Raw genomic sequence first — 27768 nt, 5'->3', positions numbered from 1 at the left:
AAGTTCAGGCTTTACAGTAATCGTAAATGCCTATCTTATGTGTGTACCATGCTCTTCAAGCTGTATCTCACCACAGGTTTTTCCAGGTCCACGCCCCTTTGTGTGTGTTGCAGCAAATGAGGCTGTATGTTGGGAAATTCTTTGAGTTTAGGCTTCCTTTTGGTTGCATAATGAACTAAAATGAGGAAATTTTAAGCTTAACAAGGAAGGCAAAACATGATAGTAATCCAGGACCGCTGTATCTGTGACTTAAAGGAATTTCAGGTTGTTCACGGAAGAACTGCTGTGTTGGTGTGAATGAAACAAATAAACAGTTTCGGTCTGCTTCCATTCAGTCTTTTTTTTCTCTCTGTCACACAGATTTGAGTCAGAGGAGGACCTGGGTATAGCTCAGTCCTGCTTCAGATACACAAATGATGGAAGGATCAGAGGTTCAGTCCTTGGCGACGGCATCACACCAAATGAATTTCCTTAATGTCAACACGTCTAATGCAGAAGAGGAGGAAGAAATCTCTCTCAACAGTGCGCAGGAGGCGGAAACTTGCAGTCAGGCAAAAGATGAATTGCAGCTTGACGGTGAATCAGTCAAGACTACAGCACTTGCTGAGATGGACACAAAGACGGAACATGAAGCTCAAACATGCAGTCATGAACATCCAGATGTGAAAGAGGAGCCTGTTGATACCAGAACTGTTTTAGTGGAAAGTGGGAAGCCTCCACACAGTCCCTCAAATGAGAGTGGTAGCACTTTGGTAGCCCCAGTACCTACTGTGGATGTAGTAGAAAACTCTTCTTCTGTTCTTGAAGGGACAGAAGATACCGTATTGACTTTTGATGCTACCATTCCAAATGGCAATGAACAGCCATCACTCTTGGTTGCAAATTGCCCTACTGAGCCATCACCTGCTGAGGATAGTAGTTCAGCTGAGAGTCCATCATCCTCTTCTGTCCATAGCGCTTCCAAAAACTCACCCACAGACTCAACAACAACCTCCGGTATTTCTAATGGACCTTCTACCCCGAACTCTGACACCTTTAGCTCCTCGCTTGCTTCCAGCCCTCAAACCAGTGCCAAAAACCTGTTTCCCTCAAATTCTTCTGCAAGTCCTTATGACACCGATTGCAGCCGAAAGCTTATTTCTCAGATCCAGCGGTCACTGTCACAAGAGTCACTCCTAGATGAGCTTGAGTCTGAGCTCTTGGCTTGTCAGCTGCCGCATGGTGACGATAGAAGTGAGCAGAAAGGGAGCTCACCTGTCAATGGACTCCCCACAGACCAGGAGGAATGCATGGTAGTCTTCGAGAAGTGTGTGCAGTACAAGTATGCACAACAGGAGAAGGCTATTCAGAAGTAAGTTGGTATTTTATACATATCCATATCGCAGGTCATTAGAAAGTGCCATATTTACAGTACTTGGCTTTCAAATGGGATCAGTCTACTCATTTAATGTTTTTTTTCTTACTTTCAAAAAGCAGACATAGGAGAATATTTATGTCAAAACCTAAGCATTATTTTTTGTGATGAATACAGAGTATAATCCACAGATTTTTCCTGTCCATCTATGCCTCTTGGCCTTAATAGCAGCAGTCTAAATTCTTTTAGAGATTCAAAAACTACTTTATATGGGCTTGACCTGAATTGAGATTGTGTGTGCTCTCTTGTGTGTACAGGTTGCTTGAGGAAAACAAGAGACATCAGGAGCTGATCCTGGGTATCTGTTCAGAGAAGGACAAAATGAGAGATGAGCTCAAAAGGAGGACAGAAACAGAAAAGCAGCACTTTGCCACCATTACAAAGGTCAGTGTGCCCCTATGCTCTCTTATGTTGTTCAGGGTTAGATGGCATTCACTGTTTATGACATAAACTCAAGTAATGAGGGGGAAAACCTGGTCAAAGTCAAGCATATTCCAAACTAATAGGCCATATTTATTTGGATGTGTCATCAAGTTTTTTGTTGTTCTTTTTCCAAGAGACTTATAAGAAATGGTAATGGAAGCACATTAACCAAATGATTTTTCCATCACCGAGAAAATTTTCCACTTCAGTGTCTTTATCTGATTTCTTGTCAGACATATCAGTATTCAGACATTCATACAAGTACCTTTTGAACCAGATGGCATTTTTTTTTCCTGTTGGATTTGTTGGGTCAAGCTGTGTTCAAAGCACCACAATGGAGTGCTGGCGTATATGATAACGTCGAAGAGTTTTGTAAGGACATGTTTTTGTGGTTTTTACCAAACTTGGCAAAAATGATATTCAGATCAAACCTCACCAAAGTTATCTTGTGGAGTTTTGCTTTTCAGTGGTATGAGCCTGTTAAAAGCCCATTGAAATTGGCAAAGTTGTGAGGTCAGCAATGCTTTGATCTGTCAAATTCAACCTTGGTTTTGGCACTTGTGATGGAATGTGACCTGGTGCATTAAGCAAAATACAAAAACCGTGGACACACCTGATGCTTTTAAGTTGCTGGGATGGATATCTGAGCGCTTTTCTAGTTAGAGAATGAGGGTACATTCAAGAAAATAATTAGTCTGTTTTGTATTGTTTAAAATGGGAGAAGCAAGCTTGTGAAGTTGTACCCTTCACTGTCACATATCAGTTTGATTAAAAATTGGAGTGCAGCTGTGTATAACTGGTAAACAGGCGAGTCAAAGAAAACAGCCGGGTGATGTGTACTGATCGCTAGCATTCAATGGGCATGAACATCATCATTTGTGTGAATTCTATGCAGTTTTTAATATCCCGCCTTTTTTGTGGTTTCTCCCACCACAAAAGCTTCTTACAAAGCTTACCCACCTAGCTACAGCTACAAACATAAAGTGCGTTTCTATTCATCGGGCTCAGTTAAGCATTGCTGTTGTCATGGAAGCAACAATAATTGGTTAATATGTTCTTGGTAACATTGTTTGTTTAAGCACTGCCCTAGCAGACAGACAGGAGTAATTTTATTATTACACACATCCAGTATATGCCTGGATCATTTTTGTCCAGCAAAAATCCAAAATAATTTCATAATTTTGTTTACTTTTCAGAAATGTAATAAAAAAATAAAGACTGTGCCATAAAACTTTCAGATTAACAGATTATATTTCAGGTAGAAGAGGCTCTCGTCTGTCATTCGTCATTATTTTTTAACGGAGTATTTCCATGTTTACAGTACAAGTATCTAGAGGGGTTGAAACCCCTGAAACCGCTGTCTAAATTTAGTTATTCCACATTCTGTCTTAGTTGTCATCCTGCGTAGCAGGTTATCCCAGGTGTGGCCCACACTTCAAAATTACCCAACTAGTTGATCACACTGTCTATTCCTGTTTTTGCAGTTGGAGGCGAAGGTAAACGAGCTGCTGAAAGAACTGAAGGAGTCGCGGGATAAACTGGTTCACCAGGACCAGTCAGCTAAAGCTGCTCTCCAGCAGATGCAGAAGGAGACAGGTTACCGGATTGAACAGGTACAACTGGAACCTATTATTCACCTGCATCCTTGATAATCTGGTAGCACAAATTAGCTTTGCCTCAGTCTTAAAGTTATGTGCATCTCTGTTCTTGTTTCTGTCTTGTCAGTAGGCCAGGTTTATCACAGCTTTTACATTTTTTACAAATGTCAAAGGGGGAAAAAAGTAAATTATAGTTGCACTGAGTGGTTGGATGGAGGTGGGGTGGGTGTCACTGTTTTTGAAGTGTAGGTAAAATGTTTTTCTGAGCTTGATAAGATATAACAGTGCACATTCCTACCACTAACTTTATGAATGCCTGCTGATGGTGTTGACGTTATTAATGTACTGACAAGAGCTAATGTTACAGCATCTGGGGGAGAGATCGCATAGTGAAAAAACAGCATCTCAGACAGCTAATTAGGACATTTCAAACCACAACAAAGCACCCTGGACTAGTCATTCACATCATTCACAGCAGTTAGGGTTTTTTTTTTTTTGTATGTACTTTGTATACAAGAAAGGTTCGCATTGTGTAATAATGCCCCTATTTGCTGAATAGAGTATAGGGGTATCATGGCATCACATAAAACAGTTTTCCCCTTGCTATAAGTTCTAGTTTGCGATATGGCTTTCTAAAATATAAATGTCAATGTCACATTCTCTTCTAAATATTTTTGTGTTAGTCTTTAGAATAAAGTACTTGCTGAGATGGTTAAAATGAAGTCTAATTACAAAACTACTCAGGCTTTTGTATTCCCATTGTCGTTCAAGATGTTTGCGCAAAACTAGCAGCTGAAAGTTCAAGGTCTTAGCACGGCAAACTCTTGTTATTGCAGATTTAATCACTTGTTAAACGAATAGTGCAGGGAAGCACATTTTCATCCAACCATTTGCACACCTGGTTGAAACCATGGAAGGGACTTTTCTCTTGACAGTTTTGTCACACTTTACAATTTTTAATTTCACTGTTCATTGAGCAGTAGGGGTTTGATTTTGCACTTGGTTGTCTCTCTTTAAGCCCTTCTCTTGAATCATTCCTCTCTTGTACTAATAGTGTGTCCCGCTCCTAATCAGCTGGAGCCCCTGAGGATCAAAACATTTGGTATTGTTAATCTGAAGACGCTTTGTGCCAAATAAAAGATAATTTCTTTCCTTTGAGTTTCCCCACAGTGGTTGGTGGACCCGTGTGCTTTTGTACAAGAAAGAAGGCATACACAGCCTTTCTTAAATTTGTAATGCAATTTATAAGTTTCTCCTGTGCAAATACACTCCATCCCAAGTACTGTGCAACAAATAAATAAAAGAGCAGTGTAATCAGCTGCCTTTCAGAGGAATCGCCCATTGACAGATTTCAGCTCCATCATAGACCACAGCTGGTGGCAGAAGCCTTGTTCTCCTCTGCAGGATATATAGCAGCACACAAACTAGTTTATCCACTTGCTGCTTATTCTTTTCAGAGCAGACCTCCAGCTTGCAACAAATTAAAAACAGAAGAGAAGAAGAACTGCCATCACCTGTAATAGACGGTGATGTGGGAAATGTAGTCCCTCGACTTTTGTTCTTTTTTTTCAAGAAGCAGCTGATTTCAAGAATATTGATATCAAACTGACCAGTGACACAGCTGTGAGGGAAAATATGTGTAGGAAAAGACTGGAGCTAACTGTTTAGCAAAATCTGAACCTTCAAAATAAGATTGAGGGGATCAGTTAAAATGTCTAGTCAGTTGCCAAATATCATCTCTTATACAGCTTATACATTGTCTCTCTCTCTCTCTCTCTCTCGCTCTCTCTCTCTCTCTCTCTCGCTTTCATAAATCATCAGCGTGTTAGAGCAAAGAGTACAGATCAGGCATAGGGACGTAACTGTTGTCCATGAAAGTGAAAGCTTCTGCACAGCAGGTGCACCTTGGTGATGCTCGGTCTTCAAAAGTGCTCGGCTTATGAAGGGCTTCAGGTTGGGACTTGCAGAGTGAATGTATAATATTTCTAAAAGGAAAATGTCATTATGGAAGAACGCATTCATTATTTTATTTTTCCTCCACACATTATATTAGATGTTTAACTGTGTTAGCAGCAGAGCCTGTCCTACTATCGTTTTAGTCATACACACATCAGCTGCGTAAATGGCACATATTTATTTATCAAGCTTTCACTGACTGAATGTGTCTCCTTTGGTTCCTTGATACCATTTCCTACCATTTTTAAAAAAAAACCATTTTGTTTAATTACGTTGATGAATTACTGAATCATTTTAAAAATACAGTTAAGCCTTTGTTAGTGTAAGAAAAGAAAAATATGGGATTTATAAAAGCCTGGGAGCGTTACTGTCCTTTACTAAATAATAAGCTAATAAATTGCCTTCAATAAGGAGCAGATTTTTATTTTTTTTAATATAGCTGCCAAATGGAAAGCTTGTTGGCTCCATTTGTAAAATGCTGACAAGCTGACAGATGAACAGTGACAGTCCTGAAGTCTACCCCCACTGCATCTGGGGAGGGTGCATGTGTTTCTCCAGCTGTCTGTCACTTGTCCAGGTTATGGGAGGCAAAGTAAGGTAGCTGATAAATCACTGCCTCAGCCATCTGCTGTTAGACAGTTCCAAGAGAAACGTCAGTTGTTTTTGTGATATGTTTAAGGACCTAACAATATGAGTATCTCAGTGATCGAAGTGTCAACTGACATCTCCTAATATTAAAAAAATAAAACTCCCCAGGTGAATAAGAAATGTGATGAGGCGAGGCAAGAGAAGGAGGCCATGGTGATGAAATACGTGCGGGGTGAGAAAGAGGCCCTCGACCTGAGGCGGGATAAAGAGAGTCTGGAGAAGAAACTGAGAGAAGCCACCAAAGAGGTGGATCGCCAGGCCCTGCGAGGAAACCAGCTGGCTCAGGAGAAAGGGCGGCTGCAGCAGCTGTATGAAGCAAAGGTGACGGTTTTATAGTGCCTCTGTTTTATATAGAGAGAGTTTTGTATTTATCTATTTGAACTCATTTAAATGCAGCCTAATTTGCCACTAGACATAATAAAAAAAATAGACATAGCTCTCCCTTTGAATACATTGTACTTCACAGTGAAAATTAGATCACATAAGCGACCTCATATTAGTTTTTCAGTGAAGCTGCGAGTATGTGTGGGCGATAGAGATTTATTCTTCCTACAGTGGTTTGCAGATGTAGGACTCTGTTAGAACTATCAGGGAGAAACAAAAAGCAGGTTGTTTAATAAAAAGAAATGTTGACTCCCAACCAAGTATTTGTTTGCTGATGTGTCCTTATTTCCATCTGTACCACTGCGTTCTTAGGAAGGGGAGGTTGGCAGGTTGACTAGAGAAGTGGACAAACTAAAGGAGGAGATCAACTCTCATCTCATCAAGGTTAAATGGGCCCAGAACAAGTTAAAGAGTGAGGCAGATACACACAAGGTAATGTAACTTTTGTGTTTATATTTTGTTATTTTATTTAAATTTAATAGTCGAGGTGTACAAGGTTAATTTGACCTCTGTTGCATATATTATCCTCAGGATTTAGATGATATTATAGAGTGAGCATGTGCACCTCAGCATGCTAGAGCCAAATTTTATTCAAAAATTAAAATGACACATTTACATGACTAATAAATTGGACTACATGCAGCTCCAATTTTCAGAGTATGCCTTACCCATATTATTAAAACAGCATTCCTCTTCTGGTTAATGTTAATTTCCTTCAGTTTAAAGACCGGTTGTTTGTCAAAGACTTACGCCAGCATACAAATTACATCCCCTTCAGTCATTTTTGTCTGCAGACACGCCATAAAAAAACATGATTAGAGGCGTCTTGTGATTCACAGGCAAAATGAAATGGGGTGAAAATGGTACAGTAATGGACCTGCAAGAAAATCATCATTAACATCATAGCTATTTTTGAGAGTGTCTTATTACAAACTAATGGTTTTATTTTTGAAGTGCCTCCAAGCAAATATGAGGCTATAAACAGAGGGGAAATGGTAAAAAAAAAAAAAGAAAAAAAGTTGGTGGTTCCTGAAGGTCACAGCTGTTGAGCCACTTGGATTTTTCTATGTGGTAACCTGTGTGGCTGACAGGTATCTGTGCATCTTAAAATTGTGCTTTAGTGCGATAGTACAAAAGCATATTTGTGTTTATTTGCAGGAAACTAAAGACAAACTGAGAGAGACCACATCCAAGTTGGCCCAGGCGAAGGAAGAGACTGAGCAGATCCGCAAGAACTGCCAGGACATGATTCGAACATACCAGGTTTGTGATATTTAACACGGGAAAATAACAGATTGCTCAAGACCATGGAAGAAGTAGATTTTCCCAGAATCAGTCTGAATAAGTGTTTATTTGTGCATGATTTGTATCTGTCACTGCAATCAGTTGGCTTACTTTTGAATAAACGGCCTAACCCAACACAAAAGTTCATTTTCAACTATAACGTGCTATTACTCGTGCATACAAAGACTGCATGACGCTATTGCCGCGGCATTGTTCTTTTCATAGAATTTAAAAATATGCTATTCAATAACAACTGAACTAGAGCACGACTGATTCTGCTTCAAGAGAAAAGCATTTTTCACTTGTACCTTGTGATGGTAGCAAAGAGCTGTGCTAGTCTCTGTCTCTGTGGTAGAAAAATTATTACTTTTTTTTTTTTTTTTTTTAATCGCAGACAACAGTGTCAGCATATCAGAAAGTAAGACTTAAAAATAAAACAATATGACATAAACCACAAATGGAAAATCATTACTGGCAGTTATTCCCTCTTACTTGTGCCTATAAAAATCTTTTCTTTCAACTGAGACCCCTCTTTTTTTCTTTTTTTTTTAAGCCTGTCTTTTTACACTGTACTTGCCTTTTCTCTTGCACCCTTGCCCTGTTTGTTTTTTAAAATCTTCACTGTCTACTCTCTTTCAGGAATCAGAGGAACTCAGGTCCAATGAGCTTGATGCTAAACTTAGGGAGACGAAAGGAGAGCTGGAGAAACACAAGCAGGAACAAACAGACCAGTTAGAGGTGAAACTAAATATGCATACACAACACATTCTCAGAGATGTGTACCCATCCTATCATCCACTTTGTCCTACTAAGACAAAACGTAGCATTTGCGTGTCTGGTTCAGTTTACTGCATTGGATTATAGCATTAGAATATTTACTGAATAAGCAGCAGATTTGTTAGACTGTGTTAACAAGAGTTAATAAACCCACTTTTTATTATATTTGAAAACTGAAAAATAGGGAAAAAATTGTAATAATAACACAAAAAGATTTATAATGTAGAGAATAAAAAAACCAGCCCATTTCATTGAAGATTAACTTGTTAAACTAGGTTGCTAGTAGGAGCCTTTGACACTGAAAAAAACAACAGCAACTTTAAATATATTGGTTACGTTTGTGCACTTAGTTGATATTAAGGTTAAACTGCATAAAACTAAAGATTTGTAACTTGAGTCGCTTTCTTTAAAGTTAAAAGTCAGATGTCTGACTTGGGAGATATGTCATCCTGAGTTTATGTTTTGCAGTTATATTGCTTTTTCACCATGCTGCCATCTTGGATTGTGAAGTTGGGGCTTCTTTGACTTTCCAAGTGAGAAATCTAGCTCTGCCTTTTGTGAGGATGGGCTGTGATTTATGCAAAATGGCAAAAACAATAGTTAGTGGGTGACATAACTGTTTGATGAATGAAGGTTTACTTTTACTTGTGAACTCAATTTTGATTTTTATCTGTGTGATAAGCCACGAGAAGACAAAACAAACAGTAAGCCAGATTTGCCAATAATTCAAAATTACACGCTACGTTATACGCTGTGATTCGCCAAGCCATTATTCAGCCTTTTATTGATTGTCGATGTCAGCTCTTCTAGTAAAAATGTTTTTGGCCTGTTTTTCCCAGTTTGAGAAGTGTAATTGCCTTAACTTGGACGAGATAACAAACTGGCATTCGTGCTCCCCGAGCAGACATGCCTTACACGCAGGCACAAACGTGGACTCAATCCAAACACAATGGCCTGTTTTTCGCTGCTTCCCACTCTAAAGGGAAATGCACTTTAAAGATAAATGGCCTAGAAATAATCAATATGAAGCTGTGCATTTCAACAACAACCCAGGATACATCACGCATCTCCTGTTTTCATTCTACAGCCTGTTTTATTTTTCTAGAAAGTCCTTAAAATGTCTGTGTTTAAATGAGATGGTCTTAGATTTACATTTTGATGGATTTAAGGTGGCAGAAGTGTTTTACATTGTTTTGTTTTCTTCAGGGTTCAAAATTCAATCATAAAGAGATTCATCCAGTTAGGTATTATGTCAGAGATTTTATTCTTCCCAGTAACTGGAGAGCACATTGCAGACCCATCGCTGATACTGTGTGGAAACAGTTTTTAGGACAGGGTTTATCATGGATGTTGATTTTTGGCAGATGTCACTACTCTGCTGATGAATAAACTGGTCCAAGCCTATGTTTATTTTAGTATGTGTGTTATGCTCAAGTGATGATGCATCTAAGTCATAAATAATGCAAGTAAAAAGTTTCCATTGGTTTTTGGCTATAAAATTAGATTGGAAGGGATAAATGTAAGAATCAACAGTAGAAAATTTACCAGCATCTCTATTACTGCCATGTTGTCGTGGTTACCACAGACTACTAATAGCTTCTGGGAAAAGTTGACTTTTAGTAGCACTGGTAATGGCTTTGTTAAAAAGATGGTCATTGCTTTCGCTTAATTAATGCATAAATAAAGCGACTTTAATGAACAGATTACTATAACACACACAGGTTGCCCAGGAATGCTTCTGCATTAAAAATTCTGCAACTGTATGATTTTCTTTTTTGACCGATAGTTACATTGCTTTGTAAAACCACTGAACTTAAGTTGTAATAATCAGTCAGAATTAGCAGAGTTCTGTCCAATGTTATTTATAGACAAATATACTGGCTAGTATTTCAACATCACTGTGAATCACAGAGTTTCTTTCGTATTTTGACTATAGTGTGGAAGTGAAAGAAGGTGTGGCCCCAACTGCATGTTTCATTTGCAAGTCAAACAACCAGTCCTGGTGAAAAATGACTCCATGGTCCTCACAGTAGTACTGGAGGGCAGGGTATTGTTATACACTGATTAGATTTCAGAGGTTTTTGGGGCCAAATAATAGGTTTCTAAATATAAAGCATGAGAAACAAGGGTCCGGTGACATGAGGGAAAACAGTGATTGGAGACTGGCAGGGCCAGAATTATTGCAACTTGTGATCTTGTTGACTTTGACAGGTCTATGACCACTCGCATTCAGTTGCCATCTTCAGAGTGACAAAACGGCAATAAGATGGAGTCTGTTTGGTATCAGCCTGAGGTTGAATGCAGTCCGTAATTAATCAGCAAATATTGCAAATCTTTCTTCTGTAAATCTGTTGCAGTCTATATTCACAGAAATTCACATTAAATCCAGCTCTGAAAAGAGCTAAAAAGGATAAATTCTGAAATTTCTCCACAAATAATGACATTGTTGCTGCAGGATGTCACTTTAATTGCAACACGATATGGCACTAAGCAACCTTACTTTTCTGTAGGAAGATGACCAGAATACAAGCAAATGTAACTAGCCAGCTATTTGCAGTCGGGGTATACCAAATAGATGCTGCACAGATGATTTGTACTCATTATCGTATGCGTTTTTAAATTAGACTGCAATTATTTGCAACTGGATGGCTAAATACATAAACTATTTATCACGGTTATCATCTGCATAGCGGAATAATATTGCCTTAGAGAAGTTTTTATAATTGTTTCTTTTAAAAAGTATTGGTCCCAGGACAGAACCCTGTGGAATTCCATAGTCAACTTTTGTGTGTGTGATTTACCTGACCACACTGAACAAAAAGAGAGGGAAATTTGTTGGGTATTCTTTTGATAGCTTATTTTAAGAGCTTATTTTTACAGAAGCAATGCAAAACATATCTAATGGACAATCTACTGCATCTGGCAGCTACACCGGGTGAAAGCCAAAGAGCTGGAAGACCTGAAGAGGAGCTATAAAGAGGCCATGGATGAGCTTGATACGCTACGCACAAAGGTTTGTCCGACATACAGGTGTTTGAACATTGGCACACAGGATATCTCCAGGTCTTCAGTGCAAGAAAGTTGTGTTATTCTTTAGTTAAAGTGTCTGGAGGATGAGCGTCCACGGTGGGAGGATGAGCTGACCAAGTACAGGGAGATCATCAACCGGCAAAAAGCAGAGATTGGCCGCCAGAGAGAAAAGCTCGAAGAGGTGACTGCACTTCAGGAGCAGCATCAACGGTATAGCCACACACTCTCTCTCATATAGGAAGTGTGATGGGACACCACCGCACACTGAACAGAGCAGTTTTGCATATGTGGCATCTGACAGAAATAAATAAAAGATAGCACATTTACATAGTAACAAATATTGAAGCACACCATCAAGTAAAGGGCCCAACTGTACTTAATGCACAAAAAGTGACATTTGTTATTTCACTATGAGCAAGCATGTTTAATATAAGTTTAAAAAATGAGCAGCCTTTGGTGGTCAAGACTTTACAAGTCAGGTTAGGAGGAAATGCTTATATATTTAAAAGTGACTGACTGTAGTTAAAAATAGGCTGTGCATCGTAGAGTTAATTAAACAAACTCTAATGGGTAAAATCATTACTGTCACTTCAGTACTAAAGAGGAGTATCATTAGTTGATGTTTAGTCTTCGTTGGATCCATTTAGCTCTCGTCATAGAGTTATCCAGCCGTTGTTTGTCCAGCACTTGACAGACCAGGTTTTTGTTTTTGTTTTGCTTTGCACCTGTATTACCATGCTGACATGAGAGTTTTTTATAGAAATGTACAGTTTGTAATACCTGTTCTTCTTTTTTTCTCACTCAACTGCTTCATCAGAGCATTTAAAGATAGAGCAGAGACAGATATAGCCATAGAGGGCAGGAAAGGGACTCTGGTCCCTCTGTGGGTGTGTGACTGTGATGGCCATGTGAAGATGATTTAATAGAGAGAAGGGATAGTCACAGTAGTGAAAACTGAAACATTTTTATATTTATGCAAAAGAAAAGGGTTACCTAAATAAGCAATGCATTCCATGTACATTTAATTATATTGAACAGTTAAATCAAATATTTAGCTTGCCATTATTTATTTATTTATTTATTTTAGTCATTGAGCCCATTTAAAGCCCATTTAATTATTTATTTATTGTTTTCTGGATGTAGCGATGAACAGGAAATCAAGTCGCTTCGTGATGAAGTGGATGGCCTGACCAATCAAATGGCTGACCTGCACCGTGATGTACAAGGCAGCAGAGAGCGTGAAGCGGAGTTACTGGGCTTCACTGAGAAGTTGAGCAGCAAGAACGCTCAGCTTCAGTCAGAGAGCAACGCACTACAATCTCAGCTGGACCAGCTAACTAACAACTTCACCGAGCTTCAAGGAAAGCTGGAGGAGACCAACAGGCTGCTGGAAGACAAGGTTGGCGTACTCTGAATGCACTATCTGATACAATGCGTTTGTTGATGACATGAAAGATAAAATGATACTAAACTCATTTTTGTCTTTGTTTTTCTTCTTTTTGGAAGATGTTATCAAAGTTTTTTGGTTTCAGTGTCTGCTCACGTTTCCTGGTTTGATTAAACAAAGATTGAAAAACATTTTCTAATCAAATGTTTGAATCATTTGTAGAAGCAGAGCTGAGAAAACACACAGCGGATCACTGTGTTGTTATAAGTAATGACATTTTCCTGCTCGAAATTCAGGAGAAAGTCTTAAAATATCTTTTTAATTTTGTTTTTAAAGCAAGCAGCAATTTCCATAATATATTACTACTATATAATTGGTGTTATTACATCATTACTCTTTTTGTTTTTTCTTACACCATTAATCCTGCAGTCACAGCAACTGAAACGGGAAGAGGCGCTGAGACAGCAAGAGGTGCAGAGTCTGCAGGAGGAGCGGGCAGGACTGCAGACGGAGGTGGCCCAACTGAAAACCAGAGTAGAAGAGCTGAGGGATGAGCTGGTGACTCAGAAAAGGAAGCAAGCTGCTAATATCAAAGACCTCACAAAACAACTAACACAAGGTCAGATACCCTAATGTATTTATGCCTCTATTGTTTTTGTATAGAAATTCTATAATAATAATAAAGGTTGGTTTGAAAAGGCAGATGATTTCTCAAACATCTGTCATGGAAAATGGCAGTGTCTCGGTTGTTTAGTGGTTTACACATTTGCCTAACAAATTAAAAATCCCCAGTTCCATTTAAGGAGAAGACCGGTCTCAAAGAGATATGTGCTATAACAATCTGCCAAATCAAATATGTGCAGACACCCACTGTGACAAACCCTTTGCTAACTGTCATGAAACAACAGAATAACTGTAAATTAGAGAATTGTATCATTTCATTGAATTATCAACCCTTCAATCGTTGTGTCATTCATATATAAAGTACTGCAGAAAAGTCTTGATTCACCTCATTTTTCTTTATATTTAGCTTCCAGGGAGCCAGCTTCTTGTCATTTTTTTTAAGTGGTCTTAAGCAATAGTTCTCCAGGCCTACCGAAGGTCTTTCATAGTTCTTTTTGGACATTTGCTTCTTTTTTTGCTCGTGTTTTTATTTTTTGGTTCCAAAGATAACACCAGCAAGGAGATTCCCAAAGAGCTATTAGGTGAAATATTGGCATATCTTAGCATGGTGTGCAGTGTGTGCTTAAAAAAATTTGAGGATTAAAGAAGCAGTGCCAGGCCTGAAAAACTATCCCCATCAGATTAACATTATTTGAAAGTCATATCCTTAAGAATTGGGGAAAAAAAGCCAGCAAAAACCTGACACATGTATCTGGCCCGTCTTCTGATCCATCTACTGTTTGTTGCTCAGAAATGGTCTCAGTGGAAGGGTGGCTGTCAAGAAGTAATTTTTAAGAAAGGAAACTGGAAGAAAAGGTCGAATTACACAAAAACTGACTTAAAATCCATGGCAATGGGTCAATGATTGGTTGAAATCGTCATCTATGTATGAAGGACTTCAGGAGACAATGAGTGTCTACAGCCTACAGTGAAGGCTCTGTCATGATTTGGGAATACTGGTGTTGGAGATCTTGTCAAAACTGATGGAATAATGAACACAGAAAACCTTCAAGAGATTCTCAATGCAAAACCATCTGGAAATCAACATGCCAATGATCCCAAAAATAGTGTAATAGGAAAACAATGAGGAACACTATCACAGAGTCACATAACGAGGAGAATCTGCAAAGTGATTGATGAGTGTACAGGTGGATCCCTGCTGTGGTTATACTTAACAGGGTGAACCAGCTTCCCTCGCCTTTTCTCTGGGACCAAAGAAAAACCTTAGAGCTGAAAGTTCAGCACTTTTATGTTCTATGATCAATCCTTTCACTTTCAGCTGTCTTGTAGGCTAGAGAGGACATTTTTCTTGGTAGAAACAGTAATTTTTCATCAGTGTAGCAGTTACACTTAATCAGCATAGTCATTTCAAGCCTTTGTTCAAGCTTGGAAGGTTTGCTGAGCGTGCAGGGTTCTTCAAGAGCAACCTGTGTCATGTTTATTCAGGTTGACTCCTTCAGAGAGGAATATTCAGAGTTCGCTCTGATGCTTATTTTCATAATATTTAATTGTCAGTGATGTTGATTTCCACAAAGTGTCTGTCACAATCTTGGTATTAGAGTCACTTTTTTAAAGTTAACAAATCTTTCTTTTTCTCTGAAGCCCGAAAGAGGCTGGAACAAGTTGAGAATGGAGGGTGCGAACGGGATGCCAGCAGTATGGGCAGTCGCTCAAGTTCCTCAGGTACTACTCCAAGATTTGGTTAGTATTTAACAGCTAAAGTTGTAATTTTTTATTTTTTGCTATTGGGCCTTTCAATGGGATAGATACTACTACTACTACTACTTCTTCTTTTTCTTCTTCTTCTTCTTAAAAAAAACCCAAACATTGTATCTAGTCAATGCTGCATACAGAAAAGCAATATTTCACAGCTTATTCTTACATGAGCAAAGCCACATCAGCGATAATTGTTAATTTGTGATCTGTGTCTTTATCCCCTTGATACTCCAGGTTCTTTGAATGCACGTCATGGCGGCAGCAGTGGTGTTGAAGAGCGGTCACCAGAGAGCCAGTCGGGCCCTTCGGTGGTGGTTGTGGACAGTTTCCCAGAGGTCGACAAGGCTGTGCTCGTTGAGCGTATTGTCCGTCTGCAAAAGGCTCTAGCTCGGAAGCAGGAGAAAATCGAATTCATGGAGGACCATATCAAGCAACTGGTGGAAGAGATCCGCAAAAAGACCAAGTGAGTGGGATGGACCAACATAGAGGAAGCAGAAAGCGGGAAATGACAAAACTTTTTGCATCTGTACTGCAATTAAAGCAAATGTTTTGGAATCTGTTTGATTGTGGCGTGCTCAAGCAGTACTTACAGATAAAGGTTTGAAATTGAGAGCAGTCCCAGTGCAAATGCATAAAAGTCTTAGATACAGTGTTTCAGGCTTTATGGCTTTTATTTAAAAGATAGAAGTAATATAGTAATATTACAGGTTTGAGAAACAACCTCTGCCTTTTAAGAAAACTAACAACTTAAAGTAGGATGTGTAATTGATGCTACGGATACATTCAGTTCTTTTTATTCACTTTTTAAACATCGAAACAACCCTGACCAATATGACAGCTGAACGTTTCATATCTCGTTTCATAACTTGGTTCGACACAGATTTTCCAAATGATGAAAGGATGCTTCAGCTGACCTTGACCCCATACAGACAGTTTACGGCGCTCTGCATCCTTCTTTGTCTCACCCTCTAATCTTTTGATCCTAACCCATGAAGGCACTGACTCATTCATGACAAACTTCGCTCAAACCTATTTATAGTCTGAGCCATACATGGAGCCGCATGTGTATGACCGCTTAACGATGTTCCATCCATATTCATCTCCATCACCTGCAATGAAAAAGCCAGTGTAAAGGACATTTGGACGATATTAATCTCATCACATCGTTACGTACTCTATATTTTAGGCCTCGCAGTCCATCGTGTGCTATAGTGGTATACTAGGATAAAATGATCAATGAATATATGTTTACTAAATCTATATATTTGTTTTTGATATGATATAAAGCTAAAAAAAATAGGATATTTAAAAAGTCAGAAGGTCTCAAAGCTGAAAGGTAAATAACTGAAGTCTTACAGTTCAGTTATACAGTTTGCTAAAGTTCTGCTTCAGTTTTTTTCTTTTCAGCCATCCTACTTGATTCTACTTGGATCATCTCTGCTTTCCCACTCCTCATTTGTTTCCCAGCTATAAACTCGGATTGAATCCATTAGCCTCAACCTACATTTAAGAGTTAAAATTGAGGACGAATCCCACGGTTGCAAAGCTAAATTTAGCTGTGTAAAATCTCTGCTAAGCACGGGGCCGGGTGTAGGGGGGGGGTTACACTACTCAGAGCATGTAAATTTGTCCTTTTTGCCTTTCTGTCCCTATCCCTCCAGGACAGCCCGGTGAACACTGACAAGCTAGCTGTAAGGCCGAAGCAGGTGATGAATAAAGAGACGGATACATGGCGGCTAAAGCTTAAAGGGTTTTAGATAAGGGAGAGTTGGTGGAAGAAAGTCAGTAGGCTAATCTTCTATACCACATCCATGACACTTGTCATAATCATAGCAGTGTTTTTCATCTTTAAGCTCACTTTACTGACATTTTCTAAAGTATGTAGACTTTGAAATTGGGAGGAGCCTTTTTGGGTGCCACTGGTCAGGGCTGGACAATATGTTTAGATTTAAAATCTATTCAAAGTAGATATTTGATAGTGATACAGTTTATTGTTGCAATCTAAAACCTTTTTTTCTTTAAAGCTGCATCAGTGCAGTCCTTGTGTCTAAAGCAAATATGGCCCCACTAGCTCACAAATACACCTACAACACAGAGAGAGACACAGTGCCCCATTTGAACAGTTTGAGCCCTAAACTTTTCTTAAAATTATCCCATGAAGGAATATGTAGTGGGGGTCCGACTTGAGTGAGTTTTCACAAAGTCCAGTAAAGTGTTAAGCTTATCTAACCAGGAAGCTCATCGCCTAAAAGAAATGGAGTGTTTCCAGCCTTGAGAACTCACGTGATGCAGTCGATCTTCTGTTTTGTTCTGCTCAGAAAAATCAGGTCCGAGCATCGTCTTAAGCTGCCCATTCTCTCGATATTGGCTAAAGTTCAGATGTGAAATCTTCTTATGGCTTTAAGGCAGGATCATATTTGGTCCATATTGCTTAGTCTTACAGTACCATTGGTCTATTTTCTTTAGCGACGGTAGCTGTAGACCAATGGTATTGTAGTATTTTGTTTTTCTCAAGACAGACAGAACATGATTCTGCAGAAACCATATTGTAATGACTGAAACCTGCAGCTACAGTTAAAAAGCTGTAGCATTGCTACAATATTCCTCTGAGTCTTGCAGGAGCAAAGAAAAAATAATTGCGAAACCAGAAATGGTCCCTCCCACTTAGCAATTTTATTGCTACCTGGTGATTTGCAGATGTATTTTCACTCATCACGCAGCTTTACATTATGTTCCCGGAGTGGCTTGTTGATGTAATGTGTGTAGGAAGTCAAAGACGGGTCAGTGTATAGAGTACAGTATACGTGATTGGAAGTAAATGAGCTAAAACGAGCAGAATTAGCAGCAACATCCTTCAAGGGCAGTGATGTCTTTCCCTCAACTGCCACACCTGGTTATTATGGCCATTAGGTCTAAATGGCTGTTCATGTGACTTGAATTCAAATGATACTGTTGAAGACCAGATGGGAACAAAGCAGGCGGAGGCCTTCTGCTCAGGAGGTGTTGATACCTATTTATCTGGAGAGCACTCTTTTCACTCCACTAAGGCTGCGATCAATGGTAACTGTAAATCAGAGGAATATAGGCTCTGTTGCAGGCTATTGGGGGCCCACACTGGTGAATGGGTTAAGTATGCATAATGGGATGCATCACTTCAGGGAATTCTGTCTCATTGCCAGTCAGGGTCGGCATTTCTTAAAGTATTTTTGCTGTTGTCGTGATGAAAGCCAGTGTCCCTTCATATTTTTTGGATGAAGGATTATGTTATGGTTTATTGAGATCTCATCACATGCATTTGCATTTACTGAGCGTGTACAGGTGTACTTGTTGTTGTACAAAATGAAGCTGATTACTTCCTGCTTATAGCCTCCATGTTCTGAATGCAGACCACAATCTTTTTTTTTTGTCCTCTATCTTTCTTCCGACCTTTGAAGTCCAAAGTTTGTAATCTTAAGAACTGTGGTTTCTTAATTGAGCTGTTCTGCCACCCTCACTCTATGCATGCATGACTCGCTGCCCCTCCTTTTTAGAAGGAAAAAAAATCCCCTTTGAGTCTTAGATTCAAAATAATTAGTCATTGTCATTCTAAATTTCTGATCTCTTCCCCCTGCCGACCTGTGCATGCCATTGAGCACATCATGTAGCCACATCTTTAATTTCTGTCACTTTTTTTGTTTTTACTAAACACTGTCGTGATGGAACTGGGGTCCTAATATGGACCCTTGCAAGGCTAGTCTAGAGGTAAGTTTCATTTTATGTCTGTGGTAGCCCATGTGTTTTCCTGTGAGTGTGGATGGGAATATTTTCTGGTGGTGGCTCTTTTATGATACTTGCAGAGCTATTGTTCATATAATTTTGCACCCATGTACTTATTTGCTTTGCTAGATTAGAATCAATACACCATAGCATAGTTTTAGGTAGATATTAGCTTTCCTTATGTGTTAGACTTATATTAGCATAAAAAACACATGCATTGTAAAAGAACAGGAGCAAGACCCATCTCTGAGTTTGGATGCTTAAAATGCATGTTAAAAACAATCCCTCTTTTCTGTTTATGCAAACATTGAATCTTTTCAGTTCGGGTTGAATTGCTGGTGCTTTTGCATTTTTACAAATGTAGGCTGCTGCATGCTGATTGGTACCTGCAACTCGATTCACCTATTTTAACGTGGGCCGTTAATGCATGTTATATTAATGAAAATATCACAGGCATGTTTCCGACCCTTTTCACCTCTTTCCCAACACATTCACTTAAATGCCTCAGCGAACAGGAATAATTAAACAGTGGGCTTTTCTTGAATCACTTAGTCCCCCATGCATATCTACCCCGAGAAAAATCTAGGTGTTTAACACTGAAGGACACCACTGGAGGTCAGTGTAATTGACTCTAATGGATCCATAGCTTGTTGCAGACTGAAATATTGTGCATTTGCACACAACTGATCTATAAAGCTCCTCATAGCACAGGATGATGTTTTGTACTCATTTCCATTTATGGTTCTGTGTTAATTCCTACTTTGCATTTATCATAAATACTTAATGAGTCTTGGTGTGGCAGTAGTGGTAGTTGTTTGATATAGAAATAGAAGCGTTTTAAACACTGTATTCCCATCTAATGAATCTTTTTTAAAAATCTTTATCTTGAGTCTTTCAGCTTTTATTATTTTAAGTGCCCCCTACTCTGAGCTCATCTTATAGCTAGCCACCCTGAATTTGAACTACACATTGCTAGTCGATAGTTGAGTACTTTAGGTTTATGGTCGGATCGACAGCGAGTTACAAATATCGATTAGAGTACTGCGTTGTTGACCTTTTCTCTAGGACAGTGCGCAGCCCTCTTCAGCTATCTGCACTCCTTTATTAAGTGTTTGGAAAATGAAAGGATACGGATGCAATTGGAAAAGGCCTGCGCATGTTTCAGCTTTGATGTCTAAAGTCTAACTGAAATGTCTTCCCTCATATGACAACAGACTTTAAAAAAATGCTAACATTTTAATCTCACTACCCTACTTAACCAACATCTTTCACTTGAGCTTGCACTTTGCATTATTTTCTCTCTCACTCTCTGTCTTTGGTCACATATTGACGGGGGGGGGGGAGTAAGAATGTAGGCGGCAGTAATGAATTGAAATTCAGTGGCGGCTCTCTATGGGTCTGGTCTCCTCTAAATGGAAACACTTGCTCCTCAGTGTTCACTCGGCTGCGATGGGAAAATTGAACAACAGGAAGTTTAGAGCCGTTAAGTTGATTAATTCTCTTCTTTCCCTCTCTGTGACACAAACATAGCTTAACCTCGACACCATATTGTTACTGTGATGAAAATGTATAATGAACATGAAGATTTATCTCACTTTCTCATACGCGCACGCAGGCATGCCAGCTGATTAATTGAATCCTGGTCGGCCGTTCTTACGCCGCGTTTTCATTACCTTTCCTTCTCTGACAGGCACAATAATATTCTCTCTAACTATGACTGAATGTATCCCGCGTACATGAGTGCAACAGCCCATCCCAGTGGGATTAGTATTCTTGTAATGTCGGCTGTTTTTTGGGGGTTTTTTTTCTTTTTCTTTTTTGCTGCTGGAAATGGTTTATTGCTCTGTGGGAGCATGGAGAGCTCCTAACTATGAAATCCCACTTTCTCAATTTTCTTCACTCAACAGTCTCCAGCCGATGCATTCACTTTATTCCCTTTACTTTTTTTTTTTTTTTTGAAGCATGTGGTTTGACTCATCTCCTCCCTCTTCATCCCTGCAGAATTATCCAGAGCTATGTGCTGAGAGAGGAGACAGGGGCCCTCTCATCAGAGGCATCTGATATTAACAAGGCCCACCTCAGCCGGCGGGGAGGCATCATGGCTTCGCTTTACACCTCCCACCCGGCAGACAGCGGGCTGACCCTGGACCTGTCGCTGGAGATTAACAGGAAGCTGCAGGCCGTGTTGGAGGACACGCTGCTGAAGAACATTACGCTGAAGGTAAGGCGTACCCCAGCAGGCTTCATCGCACCACAGTGTTCCTCTTGAAATGCAGAACAACTCATTTAAATGCAATGATGATATTGATGACCGGAGCAGTTTCTTTTTACGGCCTCTTATTTTGAGAGTGGAGTTTAAGTTGCTTTTTTTTAAAAAGTATTATTATTTTGTGATTCGAGCGGATAATTAATCAGCCGTGCGAACGTCACGCTTCACCTTTGGAGCAACGCAGCCTGATGTGACTTCATTATCAAAGCGTGAGGGCGCTGCAATCACCATTTTAATCCAACAAATCTAAATATAAAAATGTGAGTTGATGTCAAACTGGTGGATTCACAGTTTGACGCATCACAAAACACAGAAAAATTATTCACATCAGCATTTCTAATTCATACAGCTGCCAGCGTAGCATTTCCCCTTCTTCTTCATTTGCACAGATCAAGCTCGTGTTTGTAAAGATGTATTGTGCTGCTGCGTTCGTGTTTTTGTTTGTTTATTTTAACGGTTGGAAGATGTTTTTGTTTTTCTAGCGTTTGTGTTCTTGTCGTACATTAATCTCACACCTCTGTAAGCCCTGGAGACTGCAGCATCCCTGGCTCGCTCTGCTTTAGCGCCTCTAGCACAGAAAGTTTCACACTGAGATATTTGCTATTAAACTTCTATCGTCTCGACATCCTACAAATTACTTTGTGATAAAATTGCGTTAAATTCAGTCAACTTTCTTGTGTATCTCTTATGGCATCTTTTAATTGCGTCATTGCCTTTGTATTCCGTTTAATGGCAGGAAGCAAACCGCGCCACACAGCCAGTTATTGTCAATAACCGCATGTTGTGAAACCACCATTAAAAATAATGTGATAAAGGGCGCGGGTGAATGTCAGACCACCTTTTCCCTTTCGTTAAGTGGCGTTGTCTGATATTTGGATCGCTCTTCGAAGCTTCAAAGTCAGCCACAGCATGCATCGTATTGTCTCTGTGAGATATTTGACAGGCTGACAGTCCTGCGACGAGCAATTTGTCAGCTTGACATAACTTGAGACGACATGTTGAAAGTCATAGTCCAATTCAGATCAGAGCCTGCATTATTGACGCTATCGCTGCGGCCTACTGTAACTGAGACATGTATTCTTTATTCATAGTTGATTTTAGCCTCAATTAATGGTGTCCATCCTCATTTAGTGTGCTGAACGTTTTGGTCTTTTAATGCAATTAGTAGTTTCTGACTTAATGTCGTATCGATCAATATTCCTTCTCAGTCTTGAAACTTGAGAGGGGATATGACATCATGTAGAGGCTGGATGTGGAAAGTATTTATTTATGTCCCCTTAGTGGACATGATCAGACGTTTTTTTGGGGGCATTTTTTTTTCAGATTAACCTTGTTAAGACTGGCATTAACCACCCAGCTGGAGTGTGGATGCATTTATCAGAGTGCTGCGTGTTGACCTTGTTGTGTATCTATGTTGATTTGCTCATATTTATTCACATTTCGTCGCTGTACATCAGCTGAACATAAAGCTTACAGCCTCAATTTGATTTTGTGGATGTAACCAGCAGTCACAACCCAAAACAACATTAGCCTGTGATCGTGTGGCGTTTCTCCATTTCGCTCTGTTTTGCTCTCCACCGGCTCCTGAGGGAAATCTCTCTCTGTAGCTTCTGAATCCTCCAGAGCCGTTCAGTAGGTAGCTGCCGTCAGTTAGTGTAGCGCCGGGCTTGCAGTGAGTTTTAACAGAGGTCATTTATTTAAATGCTCCTCGCTGTGGATAAAAACAAGACAATTACAGGCAATTTACCGCTGTGTCTGTTTCTGCAGTCGGTGTGCAATGCATACTTTATGTAGTGCAATGCAAGCAAATGTCTACATAGAAAATGTCAAATGTGTCTAGAATCAGTGTCAAACATGGTGGGCCAGAAAAAATAAATAAATTGATAAATAAAATTACAAAAAAATAAATCTGGTGGATTGCACAACAAAAACAGCAAAACAAAATATTTCTTAGTTTCCAACACGCCCACATAAATCCAAGCAAAGTGTCACCACTCTTTCATCATGTATTGTTGCAGCCACTTTGATGTTTATGTGGGAACAAGCTTTCATAAATATTTCCAAATGATGCAGCCAATCAGCTTCTTATTGTTTTTTTTGTTTGTTTGTTTTTTTTACATATTAGAGACTCCCTTCATTAAAAAAGAAAAAACTTGAACAAGACAATAAATTGCAATAAAATGTGGGAGTAATTTCTGGCTTTCAGACTTCTCTCTGCAGATGGAAGATGATTGGCAGTGTGCAGGAAGGAATGATGTAAAAACACTCAACGTTAAAATGACAGTAAAATATTCAGACAAAGCCGTATCAAGGCTTCACTTTTACCGTGATGGATGATCCAGGCTTTTCTGATTTTTAAGCCGCTGATGATTGTCCTTCATATTGATGAGATTTGATGGCGGCAATTGGTTTCTGCAGACGGTGTGACTAAGTGCCCTGCTATTTTCAGAAAACATCAGCAAAATGGACAAGACAGGGGTCGGTCTTTAACAATAGAGTTATAACTAGCGCACCGGTCCCTCCTGTGCCGCCGCTTTAATGTTTCATCTTCCCTTTTGTTCCGTTTCTCAGGAGAACCTGCAGACTCTCGGGGCTGAGATCGAAAAGCTCATAAAGCAGCAGAGGGATCCCGAGGACGGCGTGAGGAGGAAGTGACACGTCCGCCTCACAGGCCCGAGAACTACTCTGTTTGTTTTTTTACACGCATGAAGAATGAGTTGAATGTCTAAGTGCCAGCAGCCTGTTTCGTGAAGGAGCCCTAAAAACTCTTTCTGTCCATTTGGGGAAAAACAAGTTATCTAAACCTACTTGAATTATCTCTACTCCATCCATATTGTAAAACTTACTCTTTTTTTTGCCTCTGACACAACGAATCTTCCTCTGGCTCACCTCTGGACCCCTCCCCCCGAGCCACACTAAGAAGACTCTAACGCCAGTCGCTTCTAGCTTGAAACTTTTAGTTGCCTTGTAAAATAATTGACTTCATTCTGAATGTATAGAAAATTCTACCTGAAGTGTAGCTAAAAAAAAAAACCCAAGAAGGAAAGATCCTGACATTCTGACGCATTAGGCTCCACAGATCTCCATCCATCATACAGTAAATACACTGAGATGATCTCATGGCCAGCATGTTCTCTCTGTCTCCAAGCCAAATGTATTATCGTTATTATTATTATTTTTTGAAAGACTGCTTCCTCAGCTTGACAGCACGCCACTCCATATTTAAAGGCAAACCTGAAAAAAACAGATCAGCCGTGGCTGGTGAGGGACCTCGCGTGCAAGCTTGTGAACCAAGGTTCTTCACATCAGCAAGACCCGCCCATCTGTGCAACACCGGTGCTAGACTTAAAAGGAAGCAGACTGCTTCAGTTTCCTCCTGGCAGCCATCAGCAACTCCTAGAAGCAGTCCACAACGTATAACACCATGTGGAGTTTGATTTCTTCTTCTTTTTTTTCACCTATTTTCTTTTAGGCTGGGTTAAAATTGAGTTTTATTTTAGTACACATGATTTCATATCTGTTATTTTTATCACTCACTTTCCTATGGAGTTCGTGTTTTTTGCTCTCAGTTTAAATGAATGAATACCTCAAACATTTTAGTCCTTAGCCTTAGTGTTTAAACTCAGAATGTAGGCAGTTCATTAGCATCAGTTGGCAGTAGCCCGTCTAATTCCGACTCGATGTGTATGTCTCAGCTTTCCGGCGTCATTAGCATTCTTCATTTTTTTGGCAGATGCTCACAGTGTTTGGAAACTTTTTTAGCACAGTGTGTATAATATGATTTGGTAGGAGGTTGGGGGGAGAAACAAAGACTGAAATGTTTAGGTATTCTTGTCACACTCCTCTTTTTTTTTTATTCTTTTTTTTTTTTTTTTTTTTTTGTGGCGTCACTGAGTCCATTGAAGTAAATCAAGTGTAGATGAGTCAAAGGGAGAACAGGAGATCAGTAGCTATAGCTCAGGAAAGCCAAAAGAAATATATCCAGGGACAAAGTGCAATGCTGATCCTTTTTGTTTTTCTTTTCTTCTCTTTTTTTTTTTGTGTTTCTGAACGTGACTGTCTGTCTCCATGTGGTCTGTTTATCGCTCATGTCTGTGCAACAAGCACCTGTCCCGGTGTGTGTGTGGATATTTAAAATGGTGTGTGCATGGCTGCATGTGTGCCTTTTTGTTAACCTCTCGAGCCTTGTTGTGTTTACACCTTGTGTACATGCTTCAGCTGTCGGGGCTTATAGGCTTTAACCGGAATGACCATGGAGTTTGTTCCACCGAGAGGGAACGTGCGATTTGCATTTAGAGCAGAGTCTGTCAGCCAAACGAAGACCCGCACACACATACACACACAGACCTGCAGCTCAGCATCCCCGAGCTACACACAATAATGCTTTTGTCTCTCGCTGACAGCTATTTAAGTAAGAGAGATACACATTCGCAAACACTTTGGGATGAAGGGAAGAGAGCAACTCAATTCAACAATGCCAGTCTCTTTTCAGTTGGTTTGATCTGTTTGTAGAAGCTGTCACAAAAGATAAGCTTCCATTTCTTTTTTTAATTTTTTTTTTTCCACAGTCTGAAACGGGCTTTTATGGGTCACGCCAATCCCCCCCCAATTCACCCTGAGGCGATGTTAAAATGGACCACTACGTGAATAAAGATGAAAGTTTCCAGGATTGAGGGTGCGGAGTCTTTAAAGCCCCTCTGTTTCTGCGCAGAGGTTTCGGTGTGTTGACTATTTTATTTCATCCGAACTGACTTCATTGCAACGTGAGCTCAGTATGCAAGCGTGCAGGTAGCAAACCTGGAGTTTGTGTCTTCATTCTGGGAGTTATTAGCCTTTTTTTTTAGCTGATTTTCAGTGAAGTTGCATTTTTGCAAATTATGCCAGAGTTTCATTTTCATGCATCTTTAATCAAAAAGTAGGTGCTTGCTATTGAATAGGTGATTAACGTTCTTGTATTTTGGCAGTTTGCTTTTGGCACGGAAGTATAATACAGCCTATGCAGTACAGTCGCATGGGATTGTCCAAGTAAATCCTCCGAGGCATGCTAATACGCGTCGTCTGATTTTTGGTCATAGCGCGTCAACCCGAGAGAGGCGGCGTTCCCGCTGATCCAACACAATTCCACAGCCTTGAAATGAAGCCATGCTGCAGCATTGTGTGGATTACTAAAACAAACCTCACGTTTCCCTTCATGAATATGAAAACATGGTGTTCAGTATGTGCGAGTGCCGATCTGTAAAAGAAAATGAGAGAAGTTGCCATTATTTGTTTTCCTGCTGTGCAATGATTCCCTTTGATCTGTTTTGTGGAATATTCAAACTGTGATTATATTATACATTTGTAGATATGCCATTGTGTAAAATTCTGATGAGATGTTTTAAAAAAAAAAATGATGATTGTGGATGATGTACATACTATGTTTTCAGGGAATAAAAGGAGATGAGTCTTAAGTTCATCTTGAATGTCCTGCAGCAGTCTTGCTTTGTGCTTTTCCTCCTTCCTGTTGAGACTAACATCTGTTGTCCTGGTTTATCGGGCGTGGTGGAATTGAGCCTAATTCAGGTGACAAAGCGATTTTTGCACCGAGATGACCTCCCTCTCAGTGACTTTTGTCAGCTTTAGGTCCCACTTCAAAAGCAGCGGTGTCAGCGGTACTTGAGGTCATGCACGTCGCTGTGCCGCTGTCCATCAAAGCAATCTTCCATTCAGAGGATTTAAAGTCCAAAGTGCTGCTTCACAGACATTCTCCTCACTGGACCTGAGAGGAGCACCAAGCTGAAGCATGTCCATTTAAATATAAATATAAGTCCATACATTTTGGCTAATTTCCAGAAAGCAAATAGTTTTTTTTCCCCCTTTCACTCCTTTTTAAATATGTGGACTAAATGTCAACAGAACTTTGTTAGGTACACCTGTTCTACCACTTGTTAATGTAAATATCTAATCAGCCAATCACATGGCAATGTATTTACACAATTAGACATGGTCAAGATGACCCACTGCAGTTCTAACTGGGCATCAGAAAGGTGATTTAAGTGATTTTGAATGTGGCTTTTCTGTGTATTTCAGGAACTGCTTCTCTGCTGGGATTTTCCCACACAATCATCTCTACAGTTTACAGAGAATGATCAGAAAAAGAGAAAATATCCAGTGAGCGGCAGTTCTCTGGGTGAAAATGCCTTGTTGATGCCAGAGGTCAGAGGCTGCTCTGAACTGATAGGAAGGCAATGACCACTCATTACAACCAAGTGCCACTCCTGTCAGCTACGAACAGGAAACTGAGGCTACAGTTTCCAGGGCCACTAAAATTGGATAACAGAAAACAGAAAAAACGTTTCCTGGTCTGACAAGTCTCCATTTCTACTTTTACATTTGGATGGTCGGGTCAGAATTTGGTGCAAACAACGTGCTAGCATGGATCATTGATTGGTGGTGGTGTTACAGTGTGGGGGATATATTTGGG

The 27768-nt window shown here is 39.7% G+C and overlaps 1 protein-coding gene across 2 annotated transcripts in view; it reads left to right on the top strand.

Annotated features, from left to right (window-relative positions):
- The window catches only part of ccdc186 (coiled-coil domain-containing protein 186), a 28019-nt gene extending 1248 nt beyond the window's left edge, over positions 1-26771 (top strand). Inside the window, exons 2-16 of one of the 2 annotated variants that reach the window (XM_031751919.2) lie at positions 361-1351; positions 1672-1798; positions 3322-3450; positions 6148-6360; positions 6736-6855; positions 7582-7686; positions 8347-8445; positions 11411-11497; positions 11582-11724; positions 12658-12913; positions 13331-13520; positions 15167-15247; positions 15515-15743; positions 21038-21257; positions 23877-26771. In XM_031751919.2, coding sequence (XP_031607779.1) covers positions 414-1351; positions 1672-1798; positions 3322-3450; positions 6148-6360; positions 6736-6855; positions 7582-7686; positions 8347-8445; positions 11411-11497; positions 11582-11724; positions 12658-12913; positions 13331-13520; positions 15167-15247; positions 15515-15743; positions 21038-21257; positions 23877-23960 — 3021 coding nt within the window. In that variant the 5' untranslated portion in view covers positions 361-413 and the 3' untranslated portion in view covers positions 23961-26771. Of the gene's footprint in view, positions 1-360; positions 1352-1671; positions 1799-3321; positions 3451-6147; positions 6361-6735; positions 6856-7581; positions 7687-8346; positions 8446-11410; positions 11498-11581; positions 11725-12657; positions 12914-13330; positions 13521-15166; positions 15266-15514; positions 15744-21037; positions 21258-23876 lie in introns of both variants that reach the window. The other variant, XM_031751918.2, reaches the window with a different exon arrangement.
- Positions 26772-27768: the final 997 nt, after the last annotated feature.

The sequence above is a fragment of the Oreochromis aureus genome, linkage group 8 (genome assembly GCF_013358895.1).
Source record: "Oreochromis aureus strain Israel breed Guangdong linkage group 8, ZZ_aureus, whole genome shotgun sequence".
Taxonomy (NCBI): Eukaryota; Metazoa; Chordata; class Actinopteri; order Cichliformes; family Cichlidae; genus Oreochromis; species Oreochromis aureus.
The sequence above is the reverse complement of the archived record's forward strand: the minus strand, read 5'-3'. Positions and strand labels throughout refer to the sequence as shown.